Source organism: Crocodylus siamensis, chromosome 14 (genome assembly GCF_052110815.1).
Source record: "Crocodylus siamensis isolate JL-2025a chromosome 14, ASM5211081v1, whole genome shotgun sequence".
NCBI lineage: Eukaryota > Metazoa > Chordata > Crocodylia > Crocodylidae > Crocodylus > Crocodylus siamensis.
The window spans coordinates 18,263,807-18,287,317 of record NC_143408.1 but is presented as its reverse complement, the minus strand read 5'-3'; the positions used below and the strand labels follow the sequence as shown (position 1 = coordinate 18,287,317).

Below are 23,511 nucleotides of genomic sequence, written 5' to 3'. Positions count from 1 at the left end.
GCAGTGTAGAAAAGTACAATCATCCTGTTCTCCGGTGTTCAGTATGAAGCTCACAACAGAAGAAAACTGCAAAGGAGGAAGGTTGAGCCTCTGGCAATATTGAAACCACTCCAGCTGCTTCTGAAATTTCTGGATCCCCTTCACGTCTTTGTCATCCATCATTAAAGCCTGAACCAATTCTTTCTTAAAATTGTGGTGACAGTTACTACAAATAACAAAATTAATGCTTCAGCCCTATTTCCTGTGTGCATGGCTGAGCCCGTGTACATCTTTATAGAGGTTCACTAGGCCTGTGGGTGAACATGATTTTGATTGTAGGATCTGGAAAAATCAGAGCTGTACCACAAGGTGAAGTTCTGGCCTCGGTGAACAACTGTGCACTAAAGGACCCAGTATCTGTACCTTTTATTCTTAGATGTTTTAATGATACAGACTTCCTATGCATCCTGTGAGCGATGTGATATTTGGAGACACTGAGGAGGTAACTCAGGCCTCCAGTAAAATCATCTTTTTTTTTAGCGGAGGTAAATGAGTACTCAAGGGATGTAAATACAATTCAAATTTATCCTTCCGAGTGAGGCAAACTATGAAGACGCAACTGCTGCTATTGCACCAGCTATGTGCTTTTTACCCTTTGTCTTTCGGTCTGAAACTTCATTAGTGACGGGACAGTAAATTTTAAAAAGGTCTAGAGTGTGAATGACTAGGAAGTTAGGAATGTTAAACAACAACGCAACATGCACTTACAAGCAGATGTGTATCTTGTGATCCCTTTTTGGTGTACCTTTTAGTATTGATCCAGGCTTTTTACTGTGTACATTTAATTAAGCCAAGAATCCAAAACATTTCCAGAAACATTTCCATGCTTAGGCACTTAAATAATTAAACTGATTTTCGACAATGCTGAGGTCCTAGCAGCTTCTATTGCCTTCAGTGGCTGCCGTTCTGAAAATCAGGATACTTGTTTAGGTCCATGTATTAGCTCCTAGTTTTGAAAAGCTCTTCCTTATTAATTCCTTGGGTTTATCATCTCTTGTATCTGTTACTGATTAATGAGAATCAGGGCTCTATGGGAAGCTAATTGCATGTGAGATCAGAAACTCTGGACTCAGGCTACAAACAGACATTACATTTGTCCCGGAGTAAACCATTTTATGCTAGGACAAAGTGACATTGTTTAAATGTTTGTGTCCGTTGTCCTGGGATACATCCTAAAAAGGTTCATGGGATAAGAAGCACTAACCGCTTATTCTGGGACATAGCAAAGTACATCTGAATGGTTATGTTGGGACTGCATCATTGAAGCAATGGTGGAAAAGTGGCAATTTATTTAGCCTTACCTAACCCCTTATTGTAAGAGCTATGCGTGTACATGCCAGTTTTGGGATATTTTTGTTTTGGGACAAACACAGACACAACTTGTTCAGGGACAAATGCAGTGTCTGTTCCTAAGAAAAGTGCATCTGGAAAATCGAATGGGCAGGGTGTACAAGTAGCTTGTGTTGGAGGCAACAAAATGTAGTGTGCAACCTATCTAACAATTCCATTTCTTCATTTTTTGTAGGCAAGAGGTGCAGATATCCCAGATATTACAGGGGAGCTGCCACTTCGGACATGTGGCAGCACAGCAAGCATGAAAGTGAAGAATGTGAAAAAGTAAGAGCAAAACCATTGCTTTTCTTAGCTCTGTAGCTTTTCTGTCCTCTCAGCACACCCTGTTAATCTCCATTGCATTAGCTATGTTCAGCAGAACCAATGCATCCAGAAGCCTAGCGGGATTTGTGGTAGTTTCCGTATCAGAGCTACATAGACCTTCAACCTGTGAAAAGTGGCCTGCGGGTCAGCAGTTCCCAAACCAGGGGTTAAAGTAGTTGTGAGTGGGTTCATGAGCCTGTCGAATCCGTAACAAGTCTGCAGTTAACAAGCGGTAGGATTTTCCCAGGCCTCAGCTGCTTTACAGTGACTGTCCCCATGCGTGCAGTTGCTCCATTGTAATGAGAGCTAAAGCGGGGGCAGATTAGCCTCTTTTTCATTCAGGTTTCATTCATCCCCTGCAAGCAGCGCTGCCTGGGTTGCACCAGCCAAGCACTGAGCCGGCCCCATCCCACACAGGTGGCACTGCCTGGGCCACGCCAGCCGAGTGCTGAGCCTGGCCCCATCCACTGCGAGTGGCGCTGCCAAGACCAGCCCTGCCCCTGTGAGTGGTGCTGGGCTTGGCGCTCAGCAGTGCCACTTGCAGGAGACGGGGCCAGGCTTAGCACTTGGCTGACGTGGCTCCATCCTAGGTGAGTGCTGCCAGGCTTAGCACTCAACTGACACAGTCCAGGCAGTGCTGCTTGCAGGGAATGGGGCCATGCCAGCCAAGCCCAAGCCCATTCCCTTGTGAGCAGTGCTGTAGCACGTGTCTACCTCCCTGAGTACCCAGCCTGCAGCGATGACACACAGGGGCTGGTATAAGTCAACCCCAAATTTCTGATCCAGGAAGTTAGGTCAACTTGATGCACCAGATCTATGAAATCCCTAACTTTTTGGATCGAAAAAATGGGGTCGACTTATACGCTGCATGGGACCTATATACTATTAAATACAGTAATTGTGATCAAGGTTTTCTCTAAGGTGTGCGTGCCGTGTACCTGCTGGGATAGGAGCAGGGCTGCGGCATGGGACACTTACATGATGGTAAGTTCCTCCAAGAGGCAAGGCAGAGGCGGAGGCCTGGCCGGGAGTGGGAGCCTGGCGCGGACTCCACCGGCTCCAGGGAACTGCTTCATTCCCCTGCTTTGCCTCAGGGAGTGAGGAGGCACATAGCATCAGGACTAGGGAGTGGAGCACTTCCCCGGAGCCTATGGAGCTCACCGAGCAGTTCCCCAGAGCCAGTGGAGCCTGCGCCAGCCCCCAGCCCCATCCACTGCGAGTGGGGAGGAGCCACTGCCTGCCCCGAGTGAGGCTCTGCCGGTGCTGGGGAACTGCTCTGCAGGCTCCGGGGAAGTGCTCCACTCCCCAGCCCTGATGCCATGAGCAGTTCCCCCGAGCCAGCAGAGCCTCACTCGGAGCAGGCAGTGGCTCCTCCCTGGGGTGAGGCAAGGCAGGGATGGAGGCTGGGGCTGGTGCAGGCTCTGCTGGCTCCGGAAAACTGCTCTGCATGCTCATCCAGCTCTGTGGAAGTGCTCCACTCCCCAGCTCTGATGCCATGTGCCTCCTTGCTCCCCGAGGCGAAGCGGGGGAATGGAGCAGTGTCCCAGAGCTGGCAGAGCGTGTGCCAGCCCCCGGCTCCAGCCCTGAAGCCCCTAGCCCTCCGGCCTCCAGGCCCCAGCCCCTGCTGCCTGCCTTGGGTGAGTAGCTTACCTTTGGTAAGTGCCCCACGATGCATCAAAGCAGTGTGCTCACAGACTGCTTCTCCTTAGAGGGAACACTGTGATCAGTCAAGATAACTGGCCTGGATGTTAAGGCTGGGAATGGATGTAACTTGTGGTGTTGGTGCTTGTAACACTTGCTTGCTCTTTTGGCGTGGTTCCAAAGCTCACTTGGATTTTGGATCTCACTCTTGTGATTCAAGCTCTTGTAATTTCCCATCTGAATATGGCTCATTAAAACAAACTAAGGGCAAGCTTGTTCGGTGCGTAAGTGTGATATTTCCCGCATCTTCCTGTGCTCGGTAGGAAAGCTAAAAGCAAGTGTGTGGCCTTTCTATATGTTTTCATTAGAATTTTTCCCTCTTTCTGCTGCCTTTTTTCAATCTCTTTTTTCCCTGTAACCTGTTCAAAGTGCTTTTTTTCACTCCTTTTTTTCTCTAGCTTCTGTCTGCCAGGGGAATGAACGCCTTCCCTTGGCAGAATGTATTCAACGGCCAGAAGCTGAAGTTTTAAACTCATAATCTGTGAGTGGGTTCAAAATCTGGCATTACAACTTGGCCCATACTTACCTAGACTGCTGACCTAACATCCAGAACTGTCCAGCACTGATCTGTGCATTCAGAGCCCTCCTTTTGTCATGCTGTGATGCTGTTAGGGAAAATGGCTCTTTGTTCTAGTGCTTAGCAGCCAGATGCTGTGTCTCACTTCCCACTTAAATTCCCGTGGGAAGGGAGAGCCAGATAATGACAATCTCACTGGCTCACAACCAGAAATATCTATAGGCGTCTATAGCAGCTTCAGCAGAAGCAAGAGCATGTAGCAGAGCCAGAGACGTCTCCCCTGTCAGCCATCGCAGTAGCTTGGGACACTTGGGGATGATTATGCCTCACCTCTGAATCTTAAAAAAGCCAAAGGATAAAAAAAAATTTCTTCTGCATCCTCAGATACACCCACCCAGGACTGATGGGCTGTGATGCCTTTCACAGGTAAACTTCTACTTTCATACGTGTCTCTCTTGCATCAGGGTGTTCACAGATGAATACTCCCAGCGAAGGTGAAGGTGGACCAGGTCTTGGGGCATCCTTCCCTATAGACACTATAGATGGTGATGGAATGCATGCTCTTCCCCAAAGAGGCAATGATAAATGTCCCTTTGTGGCTCAGTTTACCTTCCTCACCGAATCCCTATCCTCACTGCTTTTTAATGCCTCACATAAAAGGTGTTGTACATTCTGGTGGCTTTAAGACGGTGGAGCTTCCTGGACAGGCACTTTAATAATGGGTTACCTGCATTTTGTCACAGCGTTTGATTCCAGCAATTCTTTCAGTGGTTTGTACCTTATGGATTACTTTTAATGTGCTTCAGGTTATCCTTTACCAAGGGCCACTTCCCGAAGATGGCTGAGTGCGCACACTTCCATTATGAGAATGTGGACTTTGGCAACATACAGGTGAGTTTTGCTTTCTTTTATATAAAATTGGGTTTATTTTTTGTCATTGTTTAAACTAGACCAAGCATTTGATAGCACTCCAGGTAGGTACACTTTAATTTTCTGTTATCTGGGTTAGCTCAAGATTCTACTTTCATTATACTTATGCCCTCTTGAAATAGAAGGGAGAATTATCTTTCTCTGGGTTTGAGTAATGTCAGGATTTTAAGACAGCTGCTCCAAACAATTTTGAATTTTTACTCAACTGGTAGCGAGCATTTGTTTCCTGCATGGGTGTGCATGTATATAAATATGCATATGCAAATATATGCAAACCAAGTATTTATAGCATAGATGTGAGTTCAGGTTTGGTTTATGTGGTATTTGGCACACGTACACCCAGCAGGTCTGTCCTCCTTAAACGAATAACAGGAGGCTGTCAACCACCTCATGCTCTTTAATGCAGTGCTTGCTTTCAGAGACCGGTATCACCATTGATGCCTCTAGGATCCACCAGCTCTGTAGCCAAGGGAGGATTGAATTCCCAGGCTGCCCCCCTTTAACATCTGAATCATTTTGTGTAAAGTGAAGTGAATTAGTTACAGATTTCTAACGTTCTGCCCTTGAAAGTTGTGCTTCTGCCAGCATGCATCCACTCTCCCACTGCCGGGGAACGTTCTGCCCGATAAGGAATCAAATGATCACATCCCAGTTTCAACTTATTGTTCAAGTATGTCTGCTTTTGGAACAATAGGTTTGCCCAGTAGCACTGGTGAGAGGGAAGAGTGGAACCGTCTGGTGGGCGATAGCTGGTAAAGAAAACAGTAGACAAAGTTCAGTCCCTGTTCTCAGAACTAAGAGGCAACAGGCTGTGTTCAAAGCCGCATGTTTTGCTAGATGCTGCACGCATGTGTGCATGCGAACATACGTGCGAAAGCCCTAACCTTCTAAACAGGCAGGGGAAAATGGGCACAGCATGGAGAGGTGAAGTCACTTGCCTGAGCTCATGCAGCTGATCGGTAGCAAAACCAAGACTAGAACTTGTATTGTGGGACTTGTATCAAGTGTCAGTCTTGGATCATGTTGCCTTTCCATGCTGCTCTAGTGTTTACTTCCAGTTCTTACTGAAGTCAATGGAAGATATGCCACTGAACCAGGAAGAGCGGGATCCAGCTTTTGTATTGCATGAAGTTTCTAATGAGAATCACAACTGTTTTCTGCTCCTCTGTATCTGGAGAGCATGACTAGCTCTGCCTCCCTACCCAGATCTCTTTTTATGTTCTGAGCTGACACCATTAATCTTTTTGTTGTTTTGAAGAGGGTTTCATACAGGTGTAAGTGCTGAGCAGGACTCCGTCTAGATTTATATTGTATTGCATTGTGCATTCCCCTGAGAATGCTCTCGTCTCTTCCATCTTTCAAAAATAATAAGAATATTGAGTGCATTACCAGACCTCCAACATAATGATGTTCTTGAGCAAGATTGCGTCCTGTGGCTCTCTATTATTGCTTAAAATATTTTGAGGACAATGATTGGACTGTGTTTGTAGTTTCAGTACATCTTGATGTGTGTTAATACTTCAGGCATGGTTAGATGGCAGTGATGCTGAATTTAGTGTTCATGAAAAGGAGCTTCTAATCACAGTGGTAAAAGCATGTGTGATCTTTTCAAATTTTCTTCATGTTATTTTGCCCGTGAACCTTTATCTGGGGTAAAAGTTTGAAATGTGAAACTCTAGGCTTTTAATTGCCCAAGGTACTCTTGAAAGTTAGGACTTCAGATCCTAAGTCATTTACATGTTTTAAATAGTTTTTCCCCAGGCTCTTAGCAAAAAAAAAAAATCATGCTTAACTGTAGGGGTACTTTCTTGCATAATGTTAAGCATGTGCTTAAATTTATTTATTGAATCAGAGCCCTACTAGACCCTACCTTCTGGTTTCTACGTTGTGCCAGTGATAGCTGGTAGAGTCCCATTGGGCAGCAACTTTCCAACAGGAATAAGAAGCACTGTAAGAGAGTGGTTGGGACTCACTGCTCCTGGGACCTAAATCACATTCCCCAGATCTCTGACCGTGAAAGGCCATGGGCATTACTGTGGTTTCTTGGGAGAAGACCAAGTATTAAAAGCTGTCAAAGAAAAACAAATTAAAGCTCTTAGTTTTATCTATTGATGCAGTTCCCTGGTGTAAAGCATAGTGCGGTATTGAACCTTAAACAAGTGACAGTCCTGAGTGGTTCTTTTGTGCTAGTGGATTGAAGTAGACAAGAGAATAGCAGTAGGCTGGAATGACATGCTTCTTGAATGACAGCTTGGTACCTAGTTGCAAATTATTAATGTGCATCTGAAGGCATGGTGGGTGTAATTTCTTGGTAAAAACGATGTGCTCTTAATAATTTGCATAAGAGAAATGCAGCGTTTTATAGCTAGAACAGTAATTGCATAAAGGTGCCTATTAACAGTCTGGCCAGCTTTCAAATCTCTTTGTAATGTTTATATCACATGCAATAGGGGCTTGGTTGTGCAATGGGTGTTAATACCTTGACATTTCACCTCTAGATGCTCTTAAATCAGCCTCATGAGACATGAAAGTGGATTTGTTCTGTTCTTACTCTAGTGCTAACAAAACCCCACTCACATCAGCTTGATTTTTCTCTTTTTAAAGAGACCCAGGACTGGTCCATAAGGGTCGTTGCCCATCACCAGTGAGATGCCCTGGCAGTTGCATGACCATCGTGCTGAACGCTGCATGGGTTACGCAGTGAAGGAGCTGTGTGTAGCCTGGATTCATCCACTGGATGGGAACTCACTTGTTCTTGTGTCTCAAATTCAGATACACATTTAAGCTGAGATTTCCAAAGCAGCTTAATGAGCGTTGAGCATGAAATTCCATCTGAAACGAGGGGCAGAAGGCAGTGCTTCGTTCATCTGATGAAGTGGGCTGTTGCCTGCCAAAACTGACGCCTCTCCGAACTAGCTAGTCTCTAAGGTGCCACTGGGCTCTGCCTGCTGCCTGACTTCTCACGAACATGGCTAACTACTTCTCTCTATAGGAGACTTTGAAAATCAGTTTTAAAAAACTCTTGCCACTTTCTATAAAATAAAATGCAAATGACATTTACGGAATAAACCGTATTCCTGTGAAGGTTTCTGTGTGGTTTGAGTCACCAGAGTGCAGTAGAGCTGCCCATTTTCTTGTTTGAATTGACTTGCTGCTATTCAAAATGCTTTAAAGGCTGATTATAAAATGTTATAAATGGGATTTTGATTATAAAATGTTATAAATGGGATTTTGGTTTGTGTATGTCCACTTGGCGTCCTAGTTCCGTGGGCGGCGTGACATCCAAGGCATGAAGGGTGAGCCAGCAGCCGTATTTGTCAACGTTGAGAAATATTTTCTTTGCTCTCTTATTGTGAGAAGTAACTTCCTGGGTTTTACACTTGATTTAGCTGTGCATTTTCAGCTCTCAGCAGGTCGGTCTGGTGTATGGTTCGCTGTCACCTACATGGCGGACACCAGAATATACTGAGTTCTCATCCCGAGCGCACTGCTTGCTTGCCCTGACCTCAGACAAATTAATTAAACGCCTTTGTAACAGGATGTGCTTTGATGACTGCAGCAGTATAAGGAACTCACTGGTATAGAGACAAATTATATTTGGCTTGTCAGTGTCTTGGTTTTCACTTGTGTTAGTAGGGATAATAACACCTACTTCGCATTGGGAGTTATGTAAGCTATTTGGTGAGGTTTGTGCAGTGCTGTGGAAAGCTGGAGCATAATATGATATAAAGTATTATTATCTTAGCAATCCACTCTAGAACAGGAGGTTGCATTAGCACAAAAGAGGCAAGAAGCAAAGCAAAGCTTTGGAAGGCTCTTTCCCTTTTGTACTGTTTTTTAAGCAGTGAAACTATACAATATACTTTCAGCCTGGATTTGAGACAGTGAAATTAAATCCTTTCACAGAGAGCAGCTTTAACTGGCAGAAAAAGAATGGCCATAGCTGTAAGGCCAAAGGCTGACTAGCCAGGCAAGTAGCTCTCTTTATTGGGACACCCTGTTGATACCAACACTTCAGTAACGGGACGTGCTTTGTTGATCACAGCAGTGTAAAGACTTCACCGGTGTGTTGATTAAATACATTATTTTATCACTGCATTTATCTTTCAAGTCTGCACTGTTGACTTTTTAATTTGGGGATGAAAGGCCAACCTCCTGCGCAGTGCCTTTGTTGTAGTCTAGGGGTGGGTGAGGTTTTGCAAGCCTCACTCATTTGGAGAAGTGGAGACGGGAGCTAAACCTCTTGCCGCCTCTCTGCAAGCCATATTTTCAATAGCAGGCATTGCTACGCAGTGGTTGGAACGTGCTGATTCAGAACGGATCGGGTGGACTGAGCTTCCTTCTCCTCTGTTTAGCTCCTCGCCCCTTTCCACCCTTATTGTCTGGTATCTGCGATGTGGTGTTTCATATATATCCTCTGAATTTGATTAATGATAGATGGGAAAATATTGATGAAAAGACTCGCAGGTATATACATTGGACTTGTTCATGCATATTATATTCAGCAGCATAATCTGAGGGAAAGCGCCAGGCTTCCAGAAGATCAAGCTTCTTTCCCCCCCCCGTTCTCCCACTTGCTTGCTTTATTTGTTAGATAAACCATTTAGAGCCCAGTTAAGCAAAGCAGCTTAGCAGGCAGTACCTTAGAAAGCACTTGGGAAGTATCATTTATAATGTAAGGGTAACGTGGTCAAAATTCCCCAGACTTCCCATTTTAAAAAAAGGCTGAAGTGATTCCAGGGGCATTAGCTGCCTCCATGCCTTTAAAAGTCTTGGTCTTCGTCTCTTAAAGCCCCTTAACTTCCAGTGAGACTTAGGACTTGTCTACACACAACAGTTGTACCGTTTGAACAAAAATGTAGCAGTTGCATAGCTCAGTGACCTAATAAAGTAGCCATAAAGGTGCTTATATCAGTCCAGACCAGCATTTGTGTGAGCGTGGCTGGAGTGGTGTTGTAGCCAGGAATCGAACAAGAAACAAGGGAGTTTCTTGTGATATCTTTTCTATGACTAGCTGTGTTGCTGTGCTGCAGATTCACCGTCTATGAGGTGGCTATTGCAGTGATAGTTGATTTTACTCTTCCTTGTTGTGTTGGATTGCTGTTGTCATGCTTTTCGGTAGGAGTTTTGGGTCTGCTGCATAATGACCAAAAGTCAGTCTCTAGGCTTATATGGCTTACTTCAGTGGAATAATGAGTATGTCCTATGTAAGCTGATCTCTTTTGGCGAAAGTTAGGTGAAGATGACGATTTCTCAGTTTTCCTCCTTTTACAACTATGCATACAGTTGGACTAATAACAGATGGGACACAGACCCTCTTATTTCTGAGCGAGGGAGAGAGGGATGGATAGTACTAATAATGAACTCCATCAGTATATTTTATTTGGTGCATGTTTTAGAAGTTGAGTGTGTTTGCTGGTCAGCCTTGTAATTCCAGTGTATTTTGTTCTATCCAGAGCCCAAGAAGCTGGAATAAAGGGAGCAAAGAATATTTGCTTTCCTCTAATGACCTAATGATTGATGCAAAGTACCCTTTCAGTCAGTGTGCTCCATATGTGCTTTATAGTAGCAAGGAAAAAATCCAGAGACTCAATACTAGAAGTGGGCTGGATTACTACAGATGAAAGATCCAGTTGGCTTATCCATTAAACTCTGGCACTGAAAGTAGCAGGAGCACGTTATCAGTGACAGAGGAAGTATTTAAACTCAGAATTGCTTCCTCCAGTCCAGGCAGCAGCTGCCAGGAGTCCCTGTTACACGCTCTGCACTACCGTTTCCTGTGAAATGCTTTTGGCAAGCTGTGACTGCCCAGCTGGGTTTTGTTCCTGCGGTGGCTGTGGTTGTACTCTGTTGGTCCTTTTCTGGCGTGCCTTCGGAAGTAGTAGCCTTGTAGAAATCAGTTTTGTCCCCTCTGTGCCTTTTGTGAACAATGTTGTTGATAAACGGGGATCTGGGTTTTCCGTTTGTCATGGCAAAACATGGTATTTTCTCCTTTTAAGGAGAAAAACGGGGGAAATGGCTGGGGGAGTGGGAGGAGGCAATCAGCAGGGGGTGCTCTTTGCATGTGCACACATGTATGCCTGCACATGGCTGCCAGGCAGCCTGGAGAGCAGCTTGCCACAGGTAAGTCTGGCGGGGTGGGGGTGGGAATTGAGGCCCCCATAGTAAGGGAGAGAGTTGGGCAAGGCTGGGGCAGTGCGTGGGGCTTGGGGCACAGGGCCAGAACGTGTGGCTGCAGGGCCCAGGTGGGGAGCGGCACGGGGTCACAGGCAGCTCACCCAGGACACTGGGGCAGGGGGTGGCTCCCTACTGCTACACGCACTCCTTGGGAGAGCATGGGAGGTACGTGCCCCCCTGATTTGTGTGCAAGGTGTGGGGGGTGGGCTGGCCTCCAGGCTCAGGCTCCCCACCCAGCTTCCCTCTCCTGGGGCCTCCGCAGCCCAGCAGGCAGGACCCAACATGGCACGGCAGAGTGGGGCGGGAAAGCTTGTTGCCACTGCTGTGAGCCCCGCACCACCATGGCAAAGTGCCCCAACCCTCCTGGCAGCAGTGGGGGTGGCGGCACAGAGTTGGGCCCTTGGCAGTCCCTCTCTGCCCGAAGGGGGATGGGGAGCTGGGCTTCATGCTTTGCTGTACCACAGCTGGGGCTCAGGAGCTGCAGGGGGGGGGGGGGGGGGCAGGGGGCTGTGGACCTGGGTCCCTGGCCCTGTAGCTCTGGCAGCTGGGTGTCCCCTCCAGTGGAGGCTGAGAGGCCTAAGGGGCTGTGGGTAGGGAGTGAGGGGCACCAGCAGGGCCAGGGATGCTGTGGGTAGGGAGTGAGGGGCACCAGCAGGGCCCAGGGGGCTGTGGGTGGGGAGTGAAGAGCAGTGGCAGGGCACCAGCAGCAGGGCTGCTCAGCACCCAGCTGCAGCTAGCCCCATGCCCTTGTGAGCAAAGGGGTCGGGGGAGCTCTGACTTTTCACAGTAAAAAAACCCCCAAATCAAATGCCAAAATGTATGGATATTTAAAATGTATTTTATTATAGTGATTGAGGCACTGGTAGGCTTCCAAATTGCTTTAACATTATAAATACAGCAATATAATATTGCATTCAACTGATACCTAAATATATAACGGTGTTTCATTCTAATCACAGAAACCATGGATTTGGGGGGTTTTAATTGGAGATTTTCTATGATGGGTGTTTATCAGACTCTTTGTGATTTTTAAACACTGGAAACCAGGACCACTGTTGATAAGGTTATATGTTTTGCCTTTAAGTAATGCTATGGGGGAGAAGATAAGCTTATACATTTAAAGCTGTGTCTATGTCCGAATCTTTCTGAATCTCTCCGGTTCGATTCAGAGAGTCTAAAGGGTCCTCTGATTTGAGATGGATTCGGAGATATGGCCACCAAATCAGGCCAAATCTCCGCCGAATCGAATCGGGGGCTGAAGCTTTGCACAGCCCTACTTTTTATCTCTTCACATAGTTTGCTGCCTCCTCCCGATCTCAGGAGCAACCTTTCCTGCTTTCTGGCCAGAACCACCTGCCCCCTCTAATATGCTCCTTTTGCGGTTAATCCTCAGCGGAGGGAAACTTTGCAAGTGCCTTTGGGGACCAAGGGGTTTCAGAGCAGCCAAATCTAGAGTGTATGTGGAAACTGCTTCTAATAACTTAATTCCACCAACACCTTCCTCAGAATTGGCCCCAGCCCTTGCCAGCATCAACAGATTAAAAAAATGGGAGTTTGGAGGCCAAGCCTTTTAATGCCAAACTGAGCCAGGAAATATTCAAGGAGTAAGTTCACCTCAGTTTTTGGATCCTCATGTTTCCCACATGCCGTGTCCAATTTACTGTTAACTTCTCAAAAACTTTTACTCTGGAATTATTTCATACCTGTGAAATTTCAGCCAAATTGGGTTTCTTCCAGTGAACTGGGAAGAAATCAAGAATAACTTCAGCGTTAAGCATGGAACAACTGACATCTCTCCATAATACAATACTATTGTTACTAGCACCTTTATTTTTGGGGAACAGCACAAATGACCTTATAAAGGGACTTTCCTCTCTCTTTAGTGGCTGGTTCAAAAAACAAGAGGTTCCCAAGTGTCCGGTGTGCATCCTTCTAGAAGCACCAGTCCTTTCGATCAAGTAATAGTCCCTCTTGCTTTGAGCTCTAACGAAACCATTTTCAAATCTTGCTGATCGCCTCGGTGGAGTCGGCTAGGTTTCCATTTTTAATATAAAGCCTTTAATTTTCTATTTATTTAGTTAGTTTTGGAAGGCATTCAAATCCTTTTGTTGCTGTGCCTAAGTCAGTCCTATTACTAGAAATATGATGTCCCTCCTGCATAAGGGACAAGAGACTTCACGGACCAAGTTTTTCAGCGGAGGTGGAGCTGACATTAATAGTGTTTCCCTGGGAGCAGTTCAGAGCAGACAGTGCAGCCCCCTCATTTCTGCCACTGTAGGTGCATACAGATGACTAGTCTGCATTTGTTTGGGGTTGTTTCCAGCTGCCTTTTCCTTCTCTGAATGTGCTTCCTCCCTGAAGCAGTGTTTTCCTCCCTAACAGGCAATTTCTGAAGCCAAAGTAGTGTTGTAAAACCTATTTATCTTTGTATAAAATAATAATTCCGTTTTCTGCCAGTGCTAAATCAAAAGTAGTATGTGGCTATTGAATTATCTTTCAAATGAGAGGGTCTTTCTGTTCCTATCGCTTTGGATTAAATGCCTATGTCTGGTGCCATGTATTCCCTTTATTTTAGACCGAGTCATTTTTAAGTCTAAATTGAATCATCATGTGGTGTAACCCACTAACATTTGCCAGAAGTGAATGTTTCGCTTTTGTTTCATGTGGCCGTTACCCTTTCTTCTCTTGTCATAGAGGGAGCACAGGTCACCAGCTAAATGTTAGACGCCGGCTCCAGTTGCAAGGTTTTGAACTTCATCTTGAGGGGCATTTATGGTCAAAGTTTTGATTTGGACCGAAATGCCCATCCTTTCTGATGTTCTTGTTCCCAGTCCAATTGGTCTGGGCACTTGCATGTCATACTAACTGGAGGATAGCAAATGTAGAAATAGGCACTTCTTAGAAGAATACGGTGAGTCTAATTTAAAATGTCCAGACCACGGGACACTTTTATAAACTAACTGAGAATAATCAGTTTTGTAGCCATATGCCTCAAGAGAAGAAATGAATTCATACCGTTTCCTTCAGGACTGGGACACTTTGGTGAATGTTAGCTGTTCCAGTGACCAACATATTTTTGAATCTCTGCCACTTGAATGTGTTTCTTTTTGCTCAGACTATTTGGCTAGAATAGTAAAGCTATGAATCATTTTTTTTCTTTCAAACTTGGGACACTAATGTTAGTATTTAAATTCATATTGAGGCCCTTTATTTTTCAGATGGGCTGAGAATCCCCAGCTCAGACTGACTGGAGAAAGAGCTATGGGTAGCTTCACCCTTTTTTGCAGTTTAGGTAATTTTTTATTAAGCCATCTAACTTTTGGCACATAACTTTAAAAATGTTGGCTTACTGCTTTTTTTTTTTTTTTTTTTTTTCCTTTTCACGCTTTAGGTACAGGGAGTAGTTTTGGTCTTTATCAGCAGGCAGTGGCTATTGCATGACCTGAGTAAATCTTAAAAGAAACTAAGAGCTGGAACAAGCCCAACTGCTAACTTTGGCAGTGACCTACACTGTTTGCTGCCATCATAAATCATCTTTAGCAGCGTGTCACAGAAATATATAAAAATTGTTTTAATCAGCAACTGGAGCAGAGTTGTGTTGGAAAATTGTTCTTCCCTGAGGGTTAATGATCTGGAAAAAACAGAAAGACGTATTGTGTGTGTAATTAAAATTATTAAAAAAAAGGAATCCATGTGCTCCAGCAAAATAGTCCTTATTTCATACTGTTACATACCTTGAGAGGGGATTAAATCTTACAGTTTTATATACAGTAAGTCATTCTGTTTAACAAGAAGAACATTAGAAATACAGGCTATGTAGCACTCAGGGCATTACAAATATGCCAAGGTGGTATGGATTTAATAACTAGCAAACTTTATATACATATGATCCCTTGGATTTATAGAAGCAGGGAATATTTTTGTTCTCCAGTGGAGGTTTGACATGCCGGTGGATGTATTAGCTGCTAAACCAAACATCATTTGAAACAGTTACGTTGTGTTTACTATACCTGCTTGGATAAAGGACAGTTTATTTAGTTTGTGCTTGCGTGCCAGAGATCCTGGTTTCCATGAGAGAGTTGGCTGCTTAGAGGCAGCAAGTTAAGGTACCAGAGTTGAATGCTATTTATCATTAGTTTTAGATTTTCAGTAGTATATTTTATTACTGTAATATTGGTGTTTTCATGCATTTCCTTATTAAAATGCTTGGATAGTGTGGCCTAATCTTGTCCAGTGCATCTGTCTGAGCAACTGCTTTCTTTTGCTATGGGTTAAGGTTGACACACGTGACTTAGAGCAACTGAATTTTTTAATTTGACCCATACACTGGAACCCTGGAGAGATCATTTACTACCTGTGGAGGTGGGATTTACTTCCCAGGTTGTTTGGGTCTTTACACGTCTGCAGGCTTCTCATGTGGATCTGAAATGGCCCAGAGGTAATGGCTACCGAGAACAGGTTTTTTGTTCTGGTCTGATAGACATATCCCTTCACCGGCACCAATACAGGCATGGTTTGTAGGAGGCATTTTGGCAAGTCTGTAGATTTCTCCATGCTTTAAATATTATCTTCCTGTTCTCTGCTGCAGCATGGTGCTTAGGGTGTGAGGTTCCTATTACGATGTCCTACAAACATAGCATGACCTTCAAGACCCTAGGACTTGTGTACTGAAGGGCAGCTTTGATCTCTGTTACAGAACCAGAGGTTATCAATTATCCTTCCCCTTTTTTTTCTCTCTGCCTACTACTTTTGCCTTCTGGTCATTGTGTTACTAGATCCTTGGCATTCAGTTTGCAGTTGTGCTGCTAACAGCACTTGAACCCGAATGCATCTAATTACACACCCACTAGAAGCCCAGTTTAGCAATGTAGTAATGACTTGAATGGTTGTATGGCTCATTTTGATTAAAATATTTAAAGTGAACTGCACATGGACTCTGTGGGGCTCTCCATCTTCAAGACTCTAGAAAGAAAGAAGGGAAATGATAATTGATGGTCTCTGGCTCGATAACAGAGATCAAATACTATACAGTTGGTCATCTCTAATTTCTAGCTGTGCTGAAGCCCATGCAGCACATTCCTCAGTGCAAATAAGCAAATGACTCAGGTTTTTTCCCTCTACCAATGTCTGAAAGGACTACTAAAAACAAGTAAGTAAGTGGCTTGCTTTTTTTTTTTTACGTGTTTTCAATGTATAAAAATTTCCCTCTTACTGGACTGAATTAGTTTCCCTTGAAAGCTCTTGATCTTTTAAGAGCAGATTCTGCAGAAAACTTGTTTGGGTATTTTGAGCATCACATTGCTCATAGTTGATTTTCTCAGGCCACTGAGGCTAATAACTCCCCTTTTCATTTCTCTTGCTTTGTTTTTTCATGCCTTGTGAGGTTTCTAATTATTCTAAGTGGTAAGAACTTGGGCTTTTGAGCCTCAGTTAAAGGGGTTTATGCCTCCAGCAACAGTTTGCTGCCAGCACTGCAGCCCCACACAGACATTTGTCAGCTATAACTCTGAAGTCAGAAATGTTGCCCAGTGAGTGGCACTAAACCCCATGCATAACAAGCTACTGAAATAAAAATCTACAGTGTCGTGTACCTTATAATATATGCTTAGAATCCACAAGCCTGCCTTAAAATTAACTCTCCTCTATCGGGTGGATGATGAAGCTTTTAAATGCGGTGATAAAACAAATTGCCTACTAGAAAAGCTCATTTTCAGGCAAGCTTTATGGTTTTGTCCTGCCAGTTTATGTCTAGGTACTAATAAAAATCCTCCTGAGTTACTCTACCCTGCAGCTGCATAGCTATTGTTTGTAGTGCTTTACTTTTCCCTTCATTTATTGTAAATCAGGGACATCAAACAGTCCGTCTTTTTAATTGACTCGAAAATGATTATGGCATGGGTTTTTATTTATCATGGTTCAGACTGCAGAGATTCAGACAAAATAGTTTTACAGCATGAGTTCTGATTATCCTTAAAATGGGATTTTTTTCTGGAAAGAGTGGCAGATGGATCGGTAAGGTTCATTTGTGGTGAGCCCTGTGATGACTTTGGGTCTAGTGCTCTAGACTGAGTGTGGGAACCCTTGCAGAAGGGGTTGGTGTGGACTTTAAGCCTTTGGTTTCAGGTGAAAGAGAGCTGCAAGGTTCATCAAGCAAAGGAGCTCTGAGATGGGTGATGTGGGCCGTGGGATCATGGTGACGGCCCGAAGTGTTGGGAACAACAGAACCTACTTCATAGACGGCCTCTCATCTCCCTTGTTTTGTGGGCTGAGGTTAGACGTAAGGTTGCAGGATTTGGCCAGTTCATATTTTTAAATAACCAGCGGATAGATTTGGTTTTGAAACCCTGCTGGGGTCAGTCAACTGGAGCTGGCGCGCACCCTTTGCATTGACAGCAGAGCTGCAGCAAGTGGGCCAGCTCATGCCTACCTGCTGAGTTTCACTTTCCAAGTTGTGGGTGCTCTACATTCCCCATCAAACCCTCACAAGACCCATACCCCTTTATACACAGTCAGGGGTCACACAGCTGGTTTTCAGCCAATTCTGGCCACAGGATGAAAAGGAACTTCCTTTAGAGCTTGTCAGTGCTGCTTCTTGATACAGGAACAGTTTTACCGCTGGTTAGGAAAAGGTTTGCCCTTTGCTGAAAGCTCTGAGCATGCTGCTTCTGCATCTGCCAGCTCCAGGGTGCATAAAAACCAACATTTTTTTAAATTTTAAAAAAGTGGATTTTTTATTTAATTCAGATTTTTTGATTAAACTGATTTATTTTTTTTTAAGATTCTTTTTTTTTTTAAAAAAACATCTATATAAAGATAGTTTTAATTTAAGATATGTTAAAAATCAAAGAGATTATCATGGAATAGGGATTATTACTTCTATTATATACTATTTGAGATAATATATTCATGTAACCTTTTTGGAAAAGCTTTATAAATAGATCACAACAGGCCATGGACTATATTAGGGGTCCAATCTTATGGGGTTCCCATAGGCTCCTCTATAGATTAGGAAAGATTAAAGAAAACCACTCTACCCAGTGAGACTCGGTGCTCAGCCTCGATTAAAGATGTCATTAAGCATCTCTGTGATTCTTAGTTTTAGTTCTCAAACTGTGGATTTGCGTCTTCAGAGAGAACATCCTTGTTAATAGCAGTCTATGGAGATGAGAGAGAACAGATGTGACTACCTACCCATCAGCCCTATTGTGTCTCTGTAAGTTTGTATACACAGAGTCAAGCCCTTACCTCTCTCAAAGTGTGAAGTTTCAAGAAGTTAAAGGATATCAAACAACAAGAATGCACTTTTTGTAGAAAACAACGATTAAATCAAGGCTTCCTGACCAGTGACTTAAATCAAATCCACCATGGCCATCCTTTGGGAATCTAGAGACCAAGAATGGAAATCCAAAAGCTGGCTCTCACAAGGGCACAAAAAGCACCCCATTCACGGGGCTGTTCACTAGTTTTGTCTTTATCTTCTTGCCTGAATGAGGCATCTGAGACTTGTGCACTTGCACCCACACAGTGTGTCTGCGTTTGCAGGAATGGCTTTTGGGTTTCCAGGTGTTTGTGCTGCATTTATTAGAAGTCTCATCTTCCCTACTTCAAGGTGACCTGGAAAAGGAGAAAGGAAATTAGTGATGTGTCTTGTCTGTCTTATGATGTAAGAAACCTCTTGCAGGTCATCATTTTTTTTTGTTCTGTTTGTTCTTCTGTTTGCCATTTATTTTAGAAACTCAGGTCTTGCCGGTTGTGGTGCAGGGCTCTGGGGTGAACAAGAGGTGGGCAACCGTGGGAGGAAAGGGGTTTTGATCAATCTGTGTAAAGAGCTTTTTTTTCTCCTCCCCCCCCCCCCCTTCTCACTACTAACACAAGCACCCAGTTAATTGGCAGATGGGTTACCTTAAAAAACTTCAGCCCCCCACTTCACTTGGTTAAGGGCTGGGAGACCATATCAGAGACCCTCCAGCAAAATCGAGGGATTACCAGGTCCATTCGGTGTATTTTGAAAGATTAAAAGAATAAAGAAAAGAAATATAGCCCAGAAAAGTAAAAAACCACCCAAATAAGCACAATAACAACAAAGATCCCGGTTCATAAAATGTAGGTGCTTTCAGAACCTCATTTTAAAGAATATATCTTTATGAAACTATGGTAATGAAGGTAAAATAAGAAACCATGATAGGAAAGAAAAAACAAACAAACTGAAGGCTTGAAGTCTTAAGACGGTAGCCCTAGGAGAGAGCCCATTTGGTAACTTCCCATCACATTCCAAGCACACATTGGGTTTTTGTTCATTTCTTAGAGCATTTTGTGGAAGGACAGGTTTTTTTTCAGGTGATTTTGAAGTTTTTCAGGTTTGCCTGGTGAAAGCTAAGTCAACCTGGCAGCCTTCTCGTGAGTAAGTCATGTGGAAAGTTTTGTTAATAGGGATATTGCTCAATTAAAAGCAGGTTCCACATCGTTCCATTCATTTTATAACAGGGGGGGAAAAAAAAAAGAAATCCTTTCTTGTCTTCAAAATGTTGCCATGTCCTTCAGTACCTGCTGTTCTTCTGGGAGCTTACTTTCAGAACTGTGATATTTTTAAGCTTAATTATCCATAATTACAATTCTAGTTCAGAGAGGCCAAAAATAATGGCGGCTTCTAATTGCAGCTGTGTTTGAGGCCTGCTAATTAGTATTTTACCTAATTACATCCAAAGCCCAATGACCCCTAGCTGTGATCTTGTCATGTGTCAGGTTGGACCTGATCAGAATTTGAAGGGGAGTGCTCCTAGGGAGCTGTCCCTGGTGATTCAAGCCCACGGCTTTCTTCCCTTGGAGTTTGTATTAAACCGCCATGCAGCTCAGCGAGTTGGCCCAGATTTTCAAAAGTGACTAGGAAGCTTTAAGTCAGACATTCAAAGTCACGGGGCTTCTGAATATCTTGGCTCATGTCTTTTGGAGGAGAGTTGTCAAAGCTCCCAACCAATGTGTCCGTTGGAGATCCTGGGCATGATTTTCATTTACAATAATATCCCTCCTCCAGTAAACTACATTTAGACCCAACTTTCACTGCCAGAGAGGGGCAAAGGATCCTTAGAATCAGCCCTCTTCTTCAGGTGTTAAGGTGTCTTGATCTGGTTTCAAGTTGGATAACTAAATTCAGTTTCTTCTAAACTGTCTTTTGGCACAATATTCAGCTTCACTTCCTATCCTAAGCCAGTTATTTTTGGCATAAATTGTTAGCTGCCATGAGTCATGCCCAGCTTCATTTCAAGGGTGAGTGAAATAGTTTCCATGTATAGTGAAATTTATCTTAAGAGCTATATGAAAATGGTGTTTCTGCCTTCCCTTCTAACTTTCTAGTGTCTTGAAAAGTCTGTGTTTTGGATTTATTTTATTTATGACTACCTCCCTCTCTCCCCTTCTCCCCTCCTTTTCAGATACCTCTTATGTCATAAGAGGTTTTACCTGAATTAGCTGGGAATTTTATCAGAGGTCTCATATGTGGATTGTGATCTTTCTCATTCCTTAATTGGGGGGACAGCTCTTCAGAATCCTTAGCAATGACATCTTTTCTCCCCACTTCTCAGACATTTATATTAATTCCAGTTAGAAAACAAAGTATTTTAAACAGTCTGAATAAATATCACCATCTTCTTAATCAGGCCTGACTTGCGTGGTATTTCTAGTGTAATAAACATGGCAAGACCCCATTCATTTGTAGATTCTTTGAGGACAAATCCAGAAAGAAAACAGTTCCATTAAGATTTAAAATACATAAAAAGGAGGAGTTAGGACCTTTTAAAAAAAACCCAAAAGGTACATGCACTCTGGCACATTTACTGGGTCCCTTTGTACATTGATCTGCGGGCTTCCTTGTACCTCCAACATTTTTATGTTCCATCTGTGAGTCATTTAAGGCAGAAGAGGCTGTTATAGGTGGTCCTCAATGGAGATTTTATTGCAGGTAACTTGTAAATTGCTTTAAGCACATTCAGGATGAAACAGTCTCAATAAACAAAAGTTATAGCAGCAGTGGCAGCATTTAAACCCCACCATCAGCATAACATGCCTTTGAATTCAACAAATCAAGACTATGGCAACAGATTTCATATAATGTTTATACTCCAGAGCGTGCCCTGTATGTGCACTCTGTGGTATACAGCCGACATAAATTAATTCAAGAGACTTTTAATATTAGAATACACACAGCTCAGGGGCCGAATGTTCGGCCTACACAGAACTATGACTTGGTTGTCTGTTGTGTGCATGTGTGTGTGCATGCACATGCATGCGTTTGTGCATTTTTCTTGCCTGTGTGGATATGTATATATTATACACTCTGGCTAAGATTTGCTTGTTAACTGAAATTAATGGGTGATTATGACAAGTTTAGCCTGTGAGGATAGAATATTAAGTATACCTAGACATGCATCTATTCCTGAGCCCCTCCAAGCCTAGGAGCTGTATGTATTTATAACAACCGCCCCTGCCTGAGAGATTTACAGTTGAGTTCAGGATGCATGTCTCATGCCAGGTGAAGAGTTGGGTGGGGAATTTTAAGAGCGTCTGATCATGGCTCAGAGGATTTTTGTCTCTGGTGCCTTATTTTGTTCTTGCATTTGTTTCAAAAGTTGCAGGACCTGATACAGAACCTGTTGAAGTTAATGGAGGATTTCCAGTTGACTTCATTTGGGGCTGTATCAGACCTGTAAATGGAGTCCTTAAGAAGTAAAAAAAAAAAAAGTTTTCCCACAGTGGGGCAGGGAAGACGATAGTTTGAGAGCAGGAGGTGGTAGAGGGTTCAGCATATCGTATTGTATACACCTGTAGGAAGCTGTTGCCCTTTCCTTTAATTTTGCCTCATTTATTATTTGAATGATTTCCCCTTCCTCCACTTTTCTTTCCCTCCTCCCCTATCTTGTGCTCCCCTCTCCGCCCAAAAGCAAAATCTTGTCACATTAAACGTGACTCAGACAAGTGGCTATCTGCAATGAAAAGCTTAATCCACAGAGAATCGGTGGTGGCACGTCGCTTCCTTTTGGCGACAAGTATGGCTCTTAATTGAAATTCCAGTGTAAGAAAACAACTTAAAATGATTAACCCCCCCCCTTTTTATATCATATGAAATTGCTCGAGGGGCCTGTCTTTTGTAATTGGTCTGCCTTTTGATCCTTTGTACAAAATAGAGCTCTGAGGACAGCAATTTATCATCATTATTACCTCTAATCAGTCTTCTGGTGATTTTAGGGCTTGACTGTTTGATTTGAGTCTCATTTTACCTGCCTAGATTGACACTGGTTGTTCACATTCAGCAATGTGACACAAGTGCCAATTCAGAGAGACTTCAGAGAAGTTAGTCCAGATTGACACTGCTGTGAGAGAGCGGAATATGACTGTCTTCCTGGCATTTTATACAAGGGTTTTTTTATGTTTTATGTAACATAGAAGTTACTTTATCCAAAGTACTTATTATTTCCAATTCAGTTTTTATTCCAGGCACTTTCATATTGAAATTATCACAAGGTTTAAATCAGAAAAGACCTTAATACCTATCCCTTTCTGGAGGACAAATGAGGCATATCAATACATTCTTACGAGCTCCTGGATAGCATGTTATAGCTGACTGGGAACGTGCCAGAAGCACTCTTTTCTGAGAATGCAGTGAACTTTTAATCATAAGATGGAGGATACGGACAGACAAGTTGCATCAAGTTGGGGTAAGGGGATAATTTAGTGAAGCTATATGTTACACTTAGAGCAGTGGTTTTCAAACTATGTGTCATGATCCCAAATGGGGTTGCAACAGCAGCGGATGAGGTTGCGATAAACGTGGCCCCTGAGATTTCTGCACTCTCAGCAGGGAGCGGGGTTGTAGCCAAACTGGACCAGCTCCGTGACTCAGCTGGTGGGACCCATTGTGAGAGGGAATGCTGCCCCATGACGGCCGCCAAGGTGAGGTACAAGAGTGGCATCAGTGCAGATTTGTGCCCATGCTGCTGCTGGATGACCAGGGGGTGCCTCAGCTTGGCAGCCGTGGTGGCGCAGTGCTGTCTCCCTCCCACGTCAGGTCCTGCTCACTGGGCCGTGGAGCTCCCAGAGGGAGGGCCGCAGGACAGGGAGCCCTGAGGCCACCCTCCCCTGCTTCACATGGGTTGCAGGGCGAAGGTGGGGAGCCGGGCTCTGCTCTCTGCTCTGGCCGCAGCAGCCGGCACTGCCTTCCATGGGTGCCAGCCAGGGCTCAGGTGCTGCCGAGGGGGCCAGCGGGCTGTTGGCCCTGGGTCACCTGAAGGAGGTGGGGGGCTGTGGGGGGGCTGCAGGTTAGGAGTGAGGTGCCGTGCTGAGGAAGGGGGGTCATGGTGAGGAAAGTTTGGAAAGCTCTGCCTTAAGCCATACAAAGGGCACTTAAAACATGGATGCTGCGCATTAAAGCTTGTAAACTTATCATGCTAAGCGCCCTCTGAGCATCTTGAAGTTATACCACTTCAGGCGCGGGTTAACTC

General features: G+C 44.0%; 1 protein-coding gene across 7 annotated transcripts in view; it reads left to right on the top strand.

The window, feature by feature from the left end:
• Positions 1–23,511, top strand: part of ARHGAP32 (Rho GTPase activating protein 32) — a 450,132-nt gene that overhangs the window by 236,198 nt on the left and 190,423 nt on the right. For all 7 annotated transcript variants that reach the window (XM_090026884.1, XM_090026883.1, XM_090026889.1 and 4 more), the window contains 3 exons: positions 1,565–1,656; positions 4,298–4,339; positions 4,720–4,804. In XM_090026884.1, the coding sequence (XP_089883010.1) occupies positions 1,565–1,656; positions 4,298–4,339; positions 4,720–4,804 (219 nt within the window). The remainder of the gene's footprint in view (positions 1–1,564; positions 1,657–4,297; positions 4,340–4,719; positions 4,805–23,511) is intronic.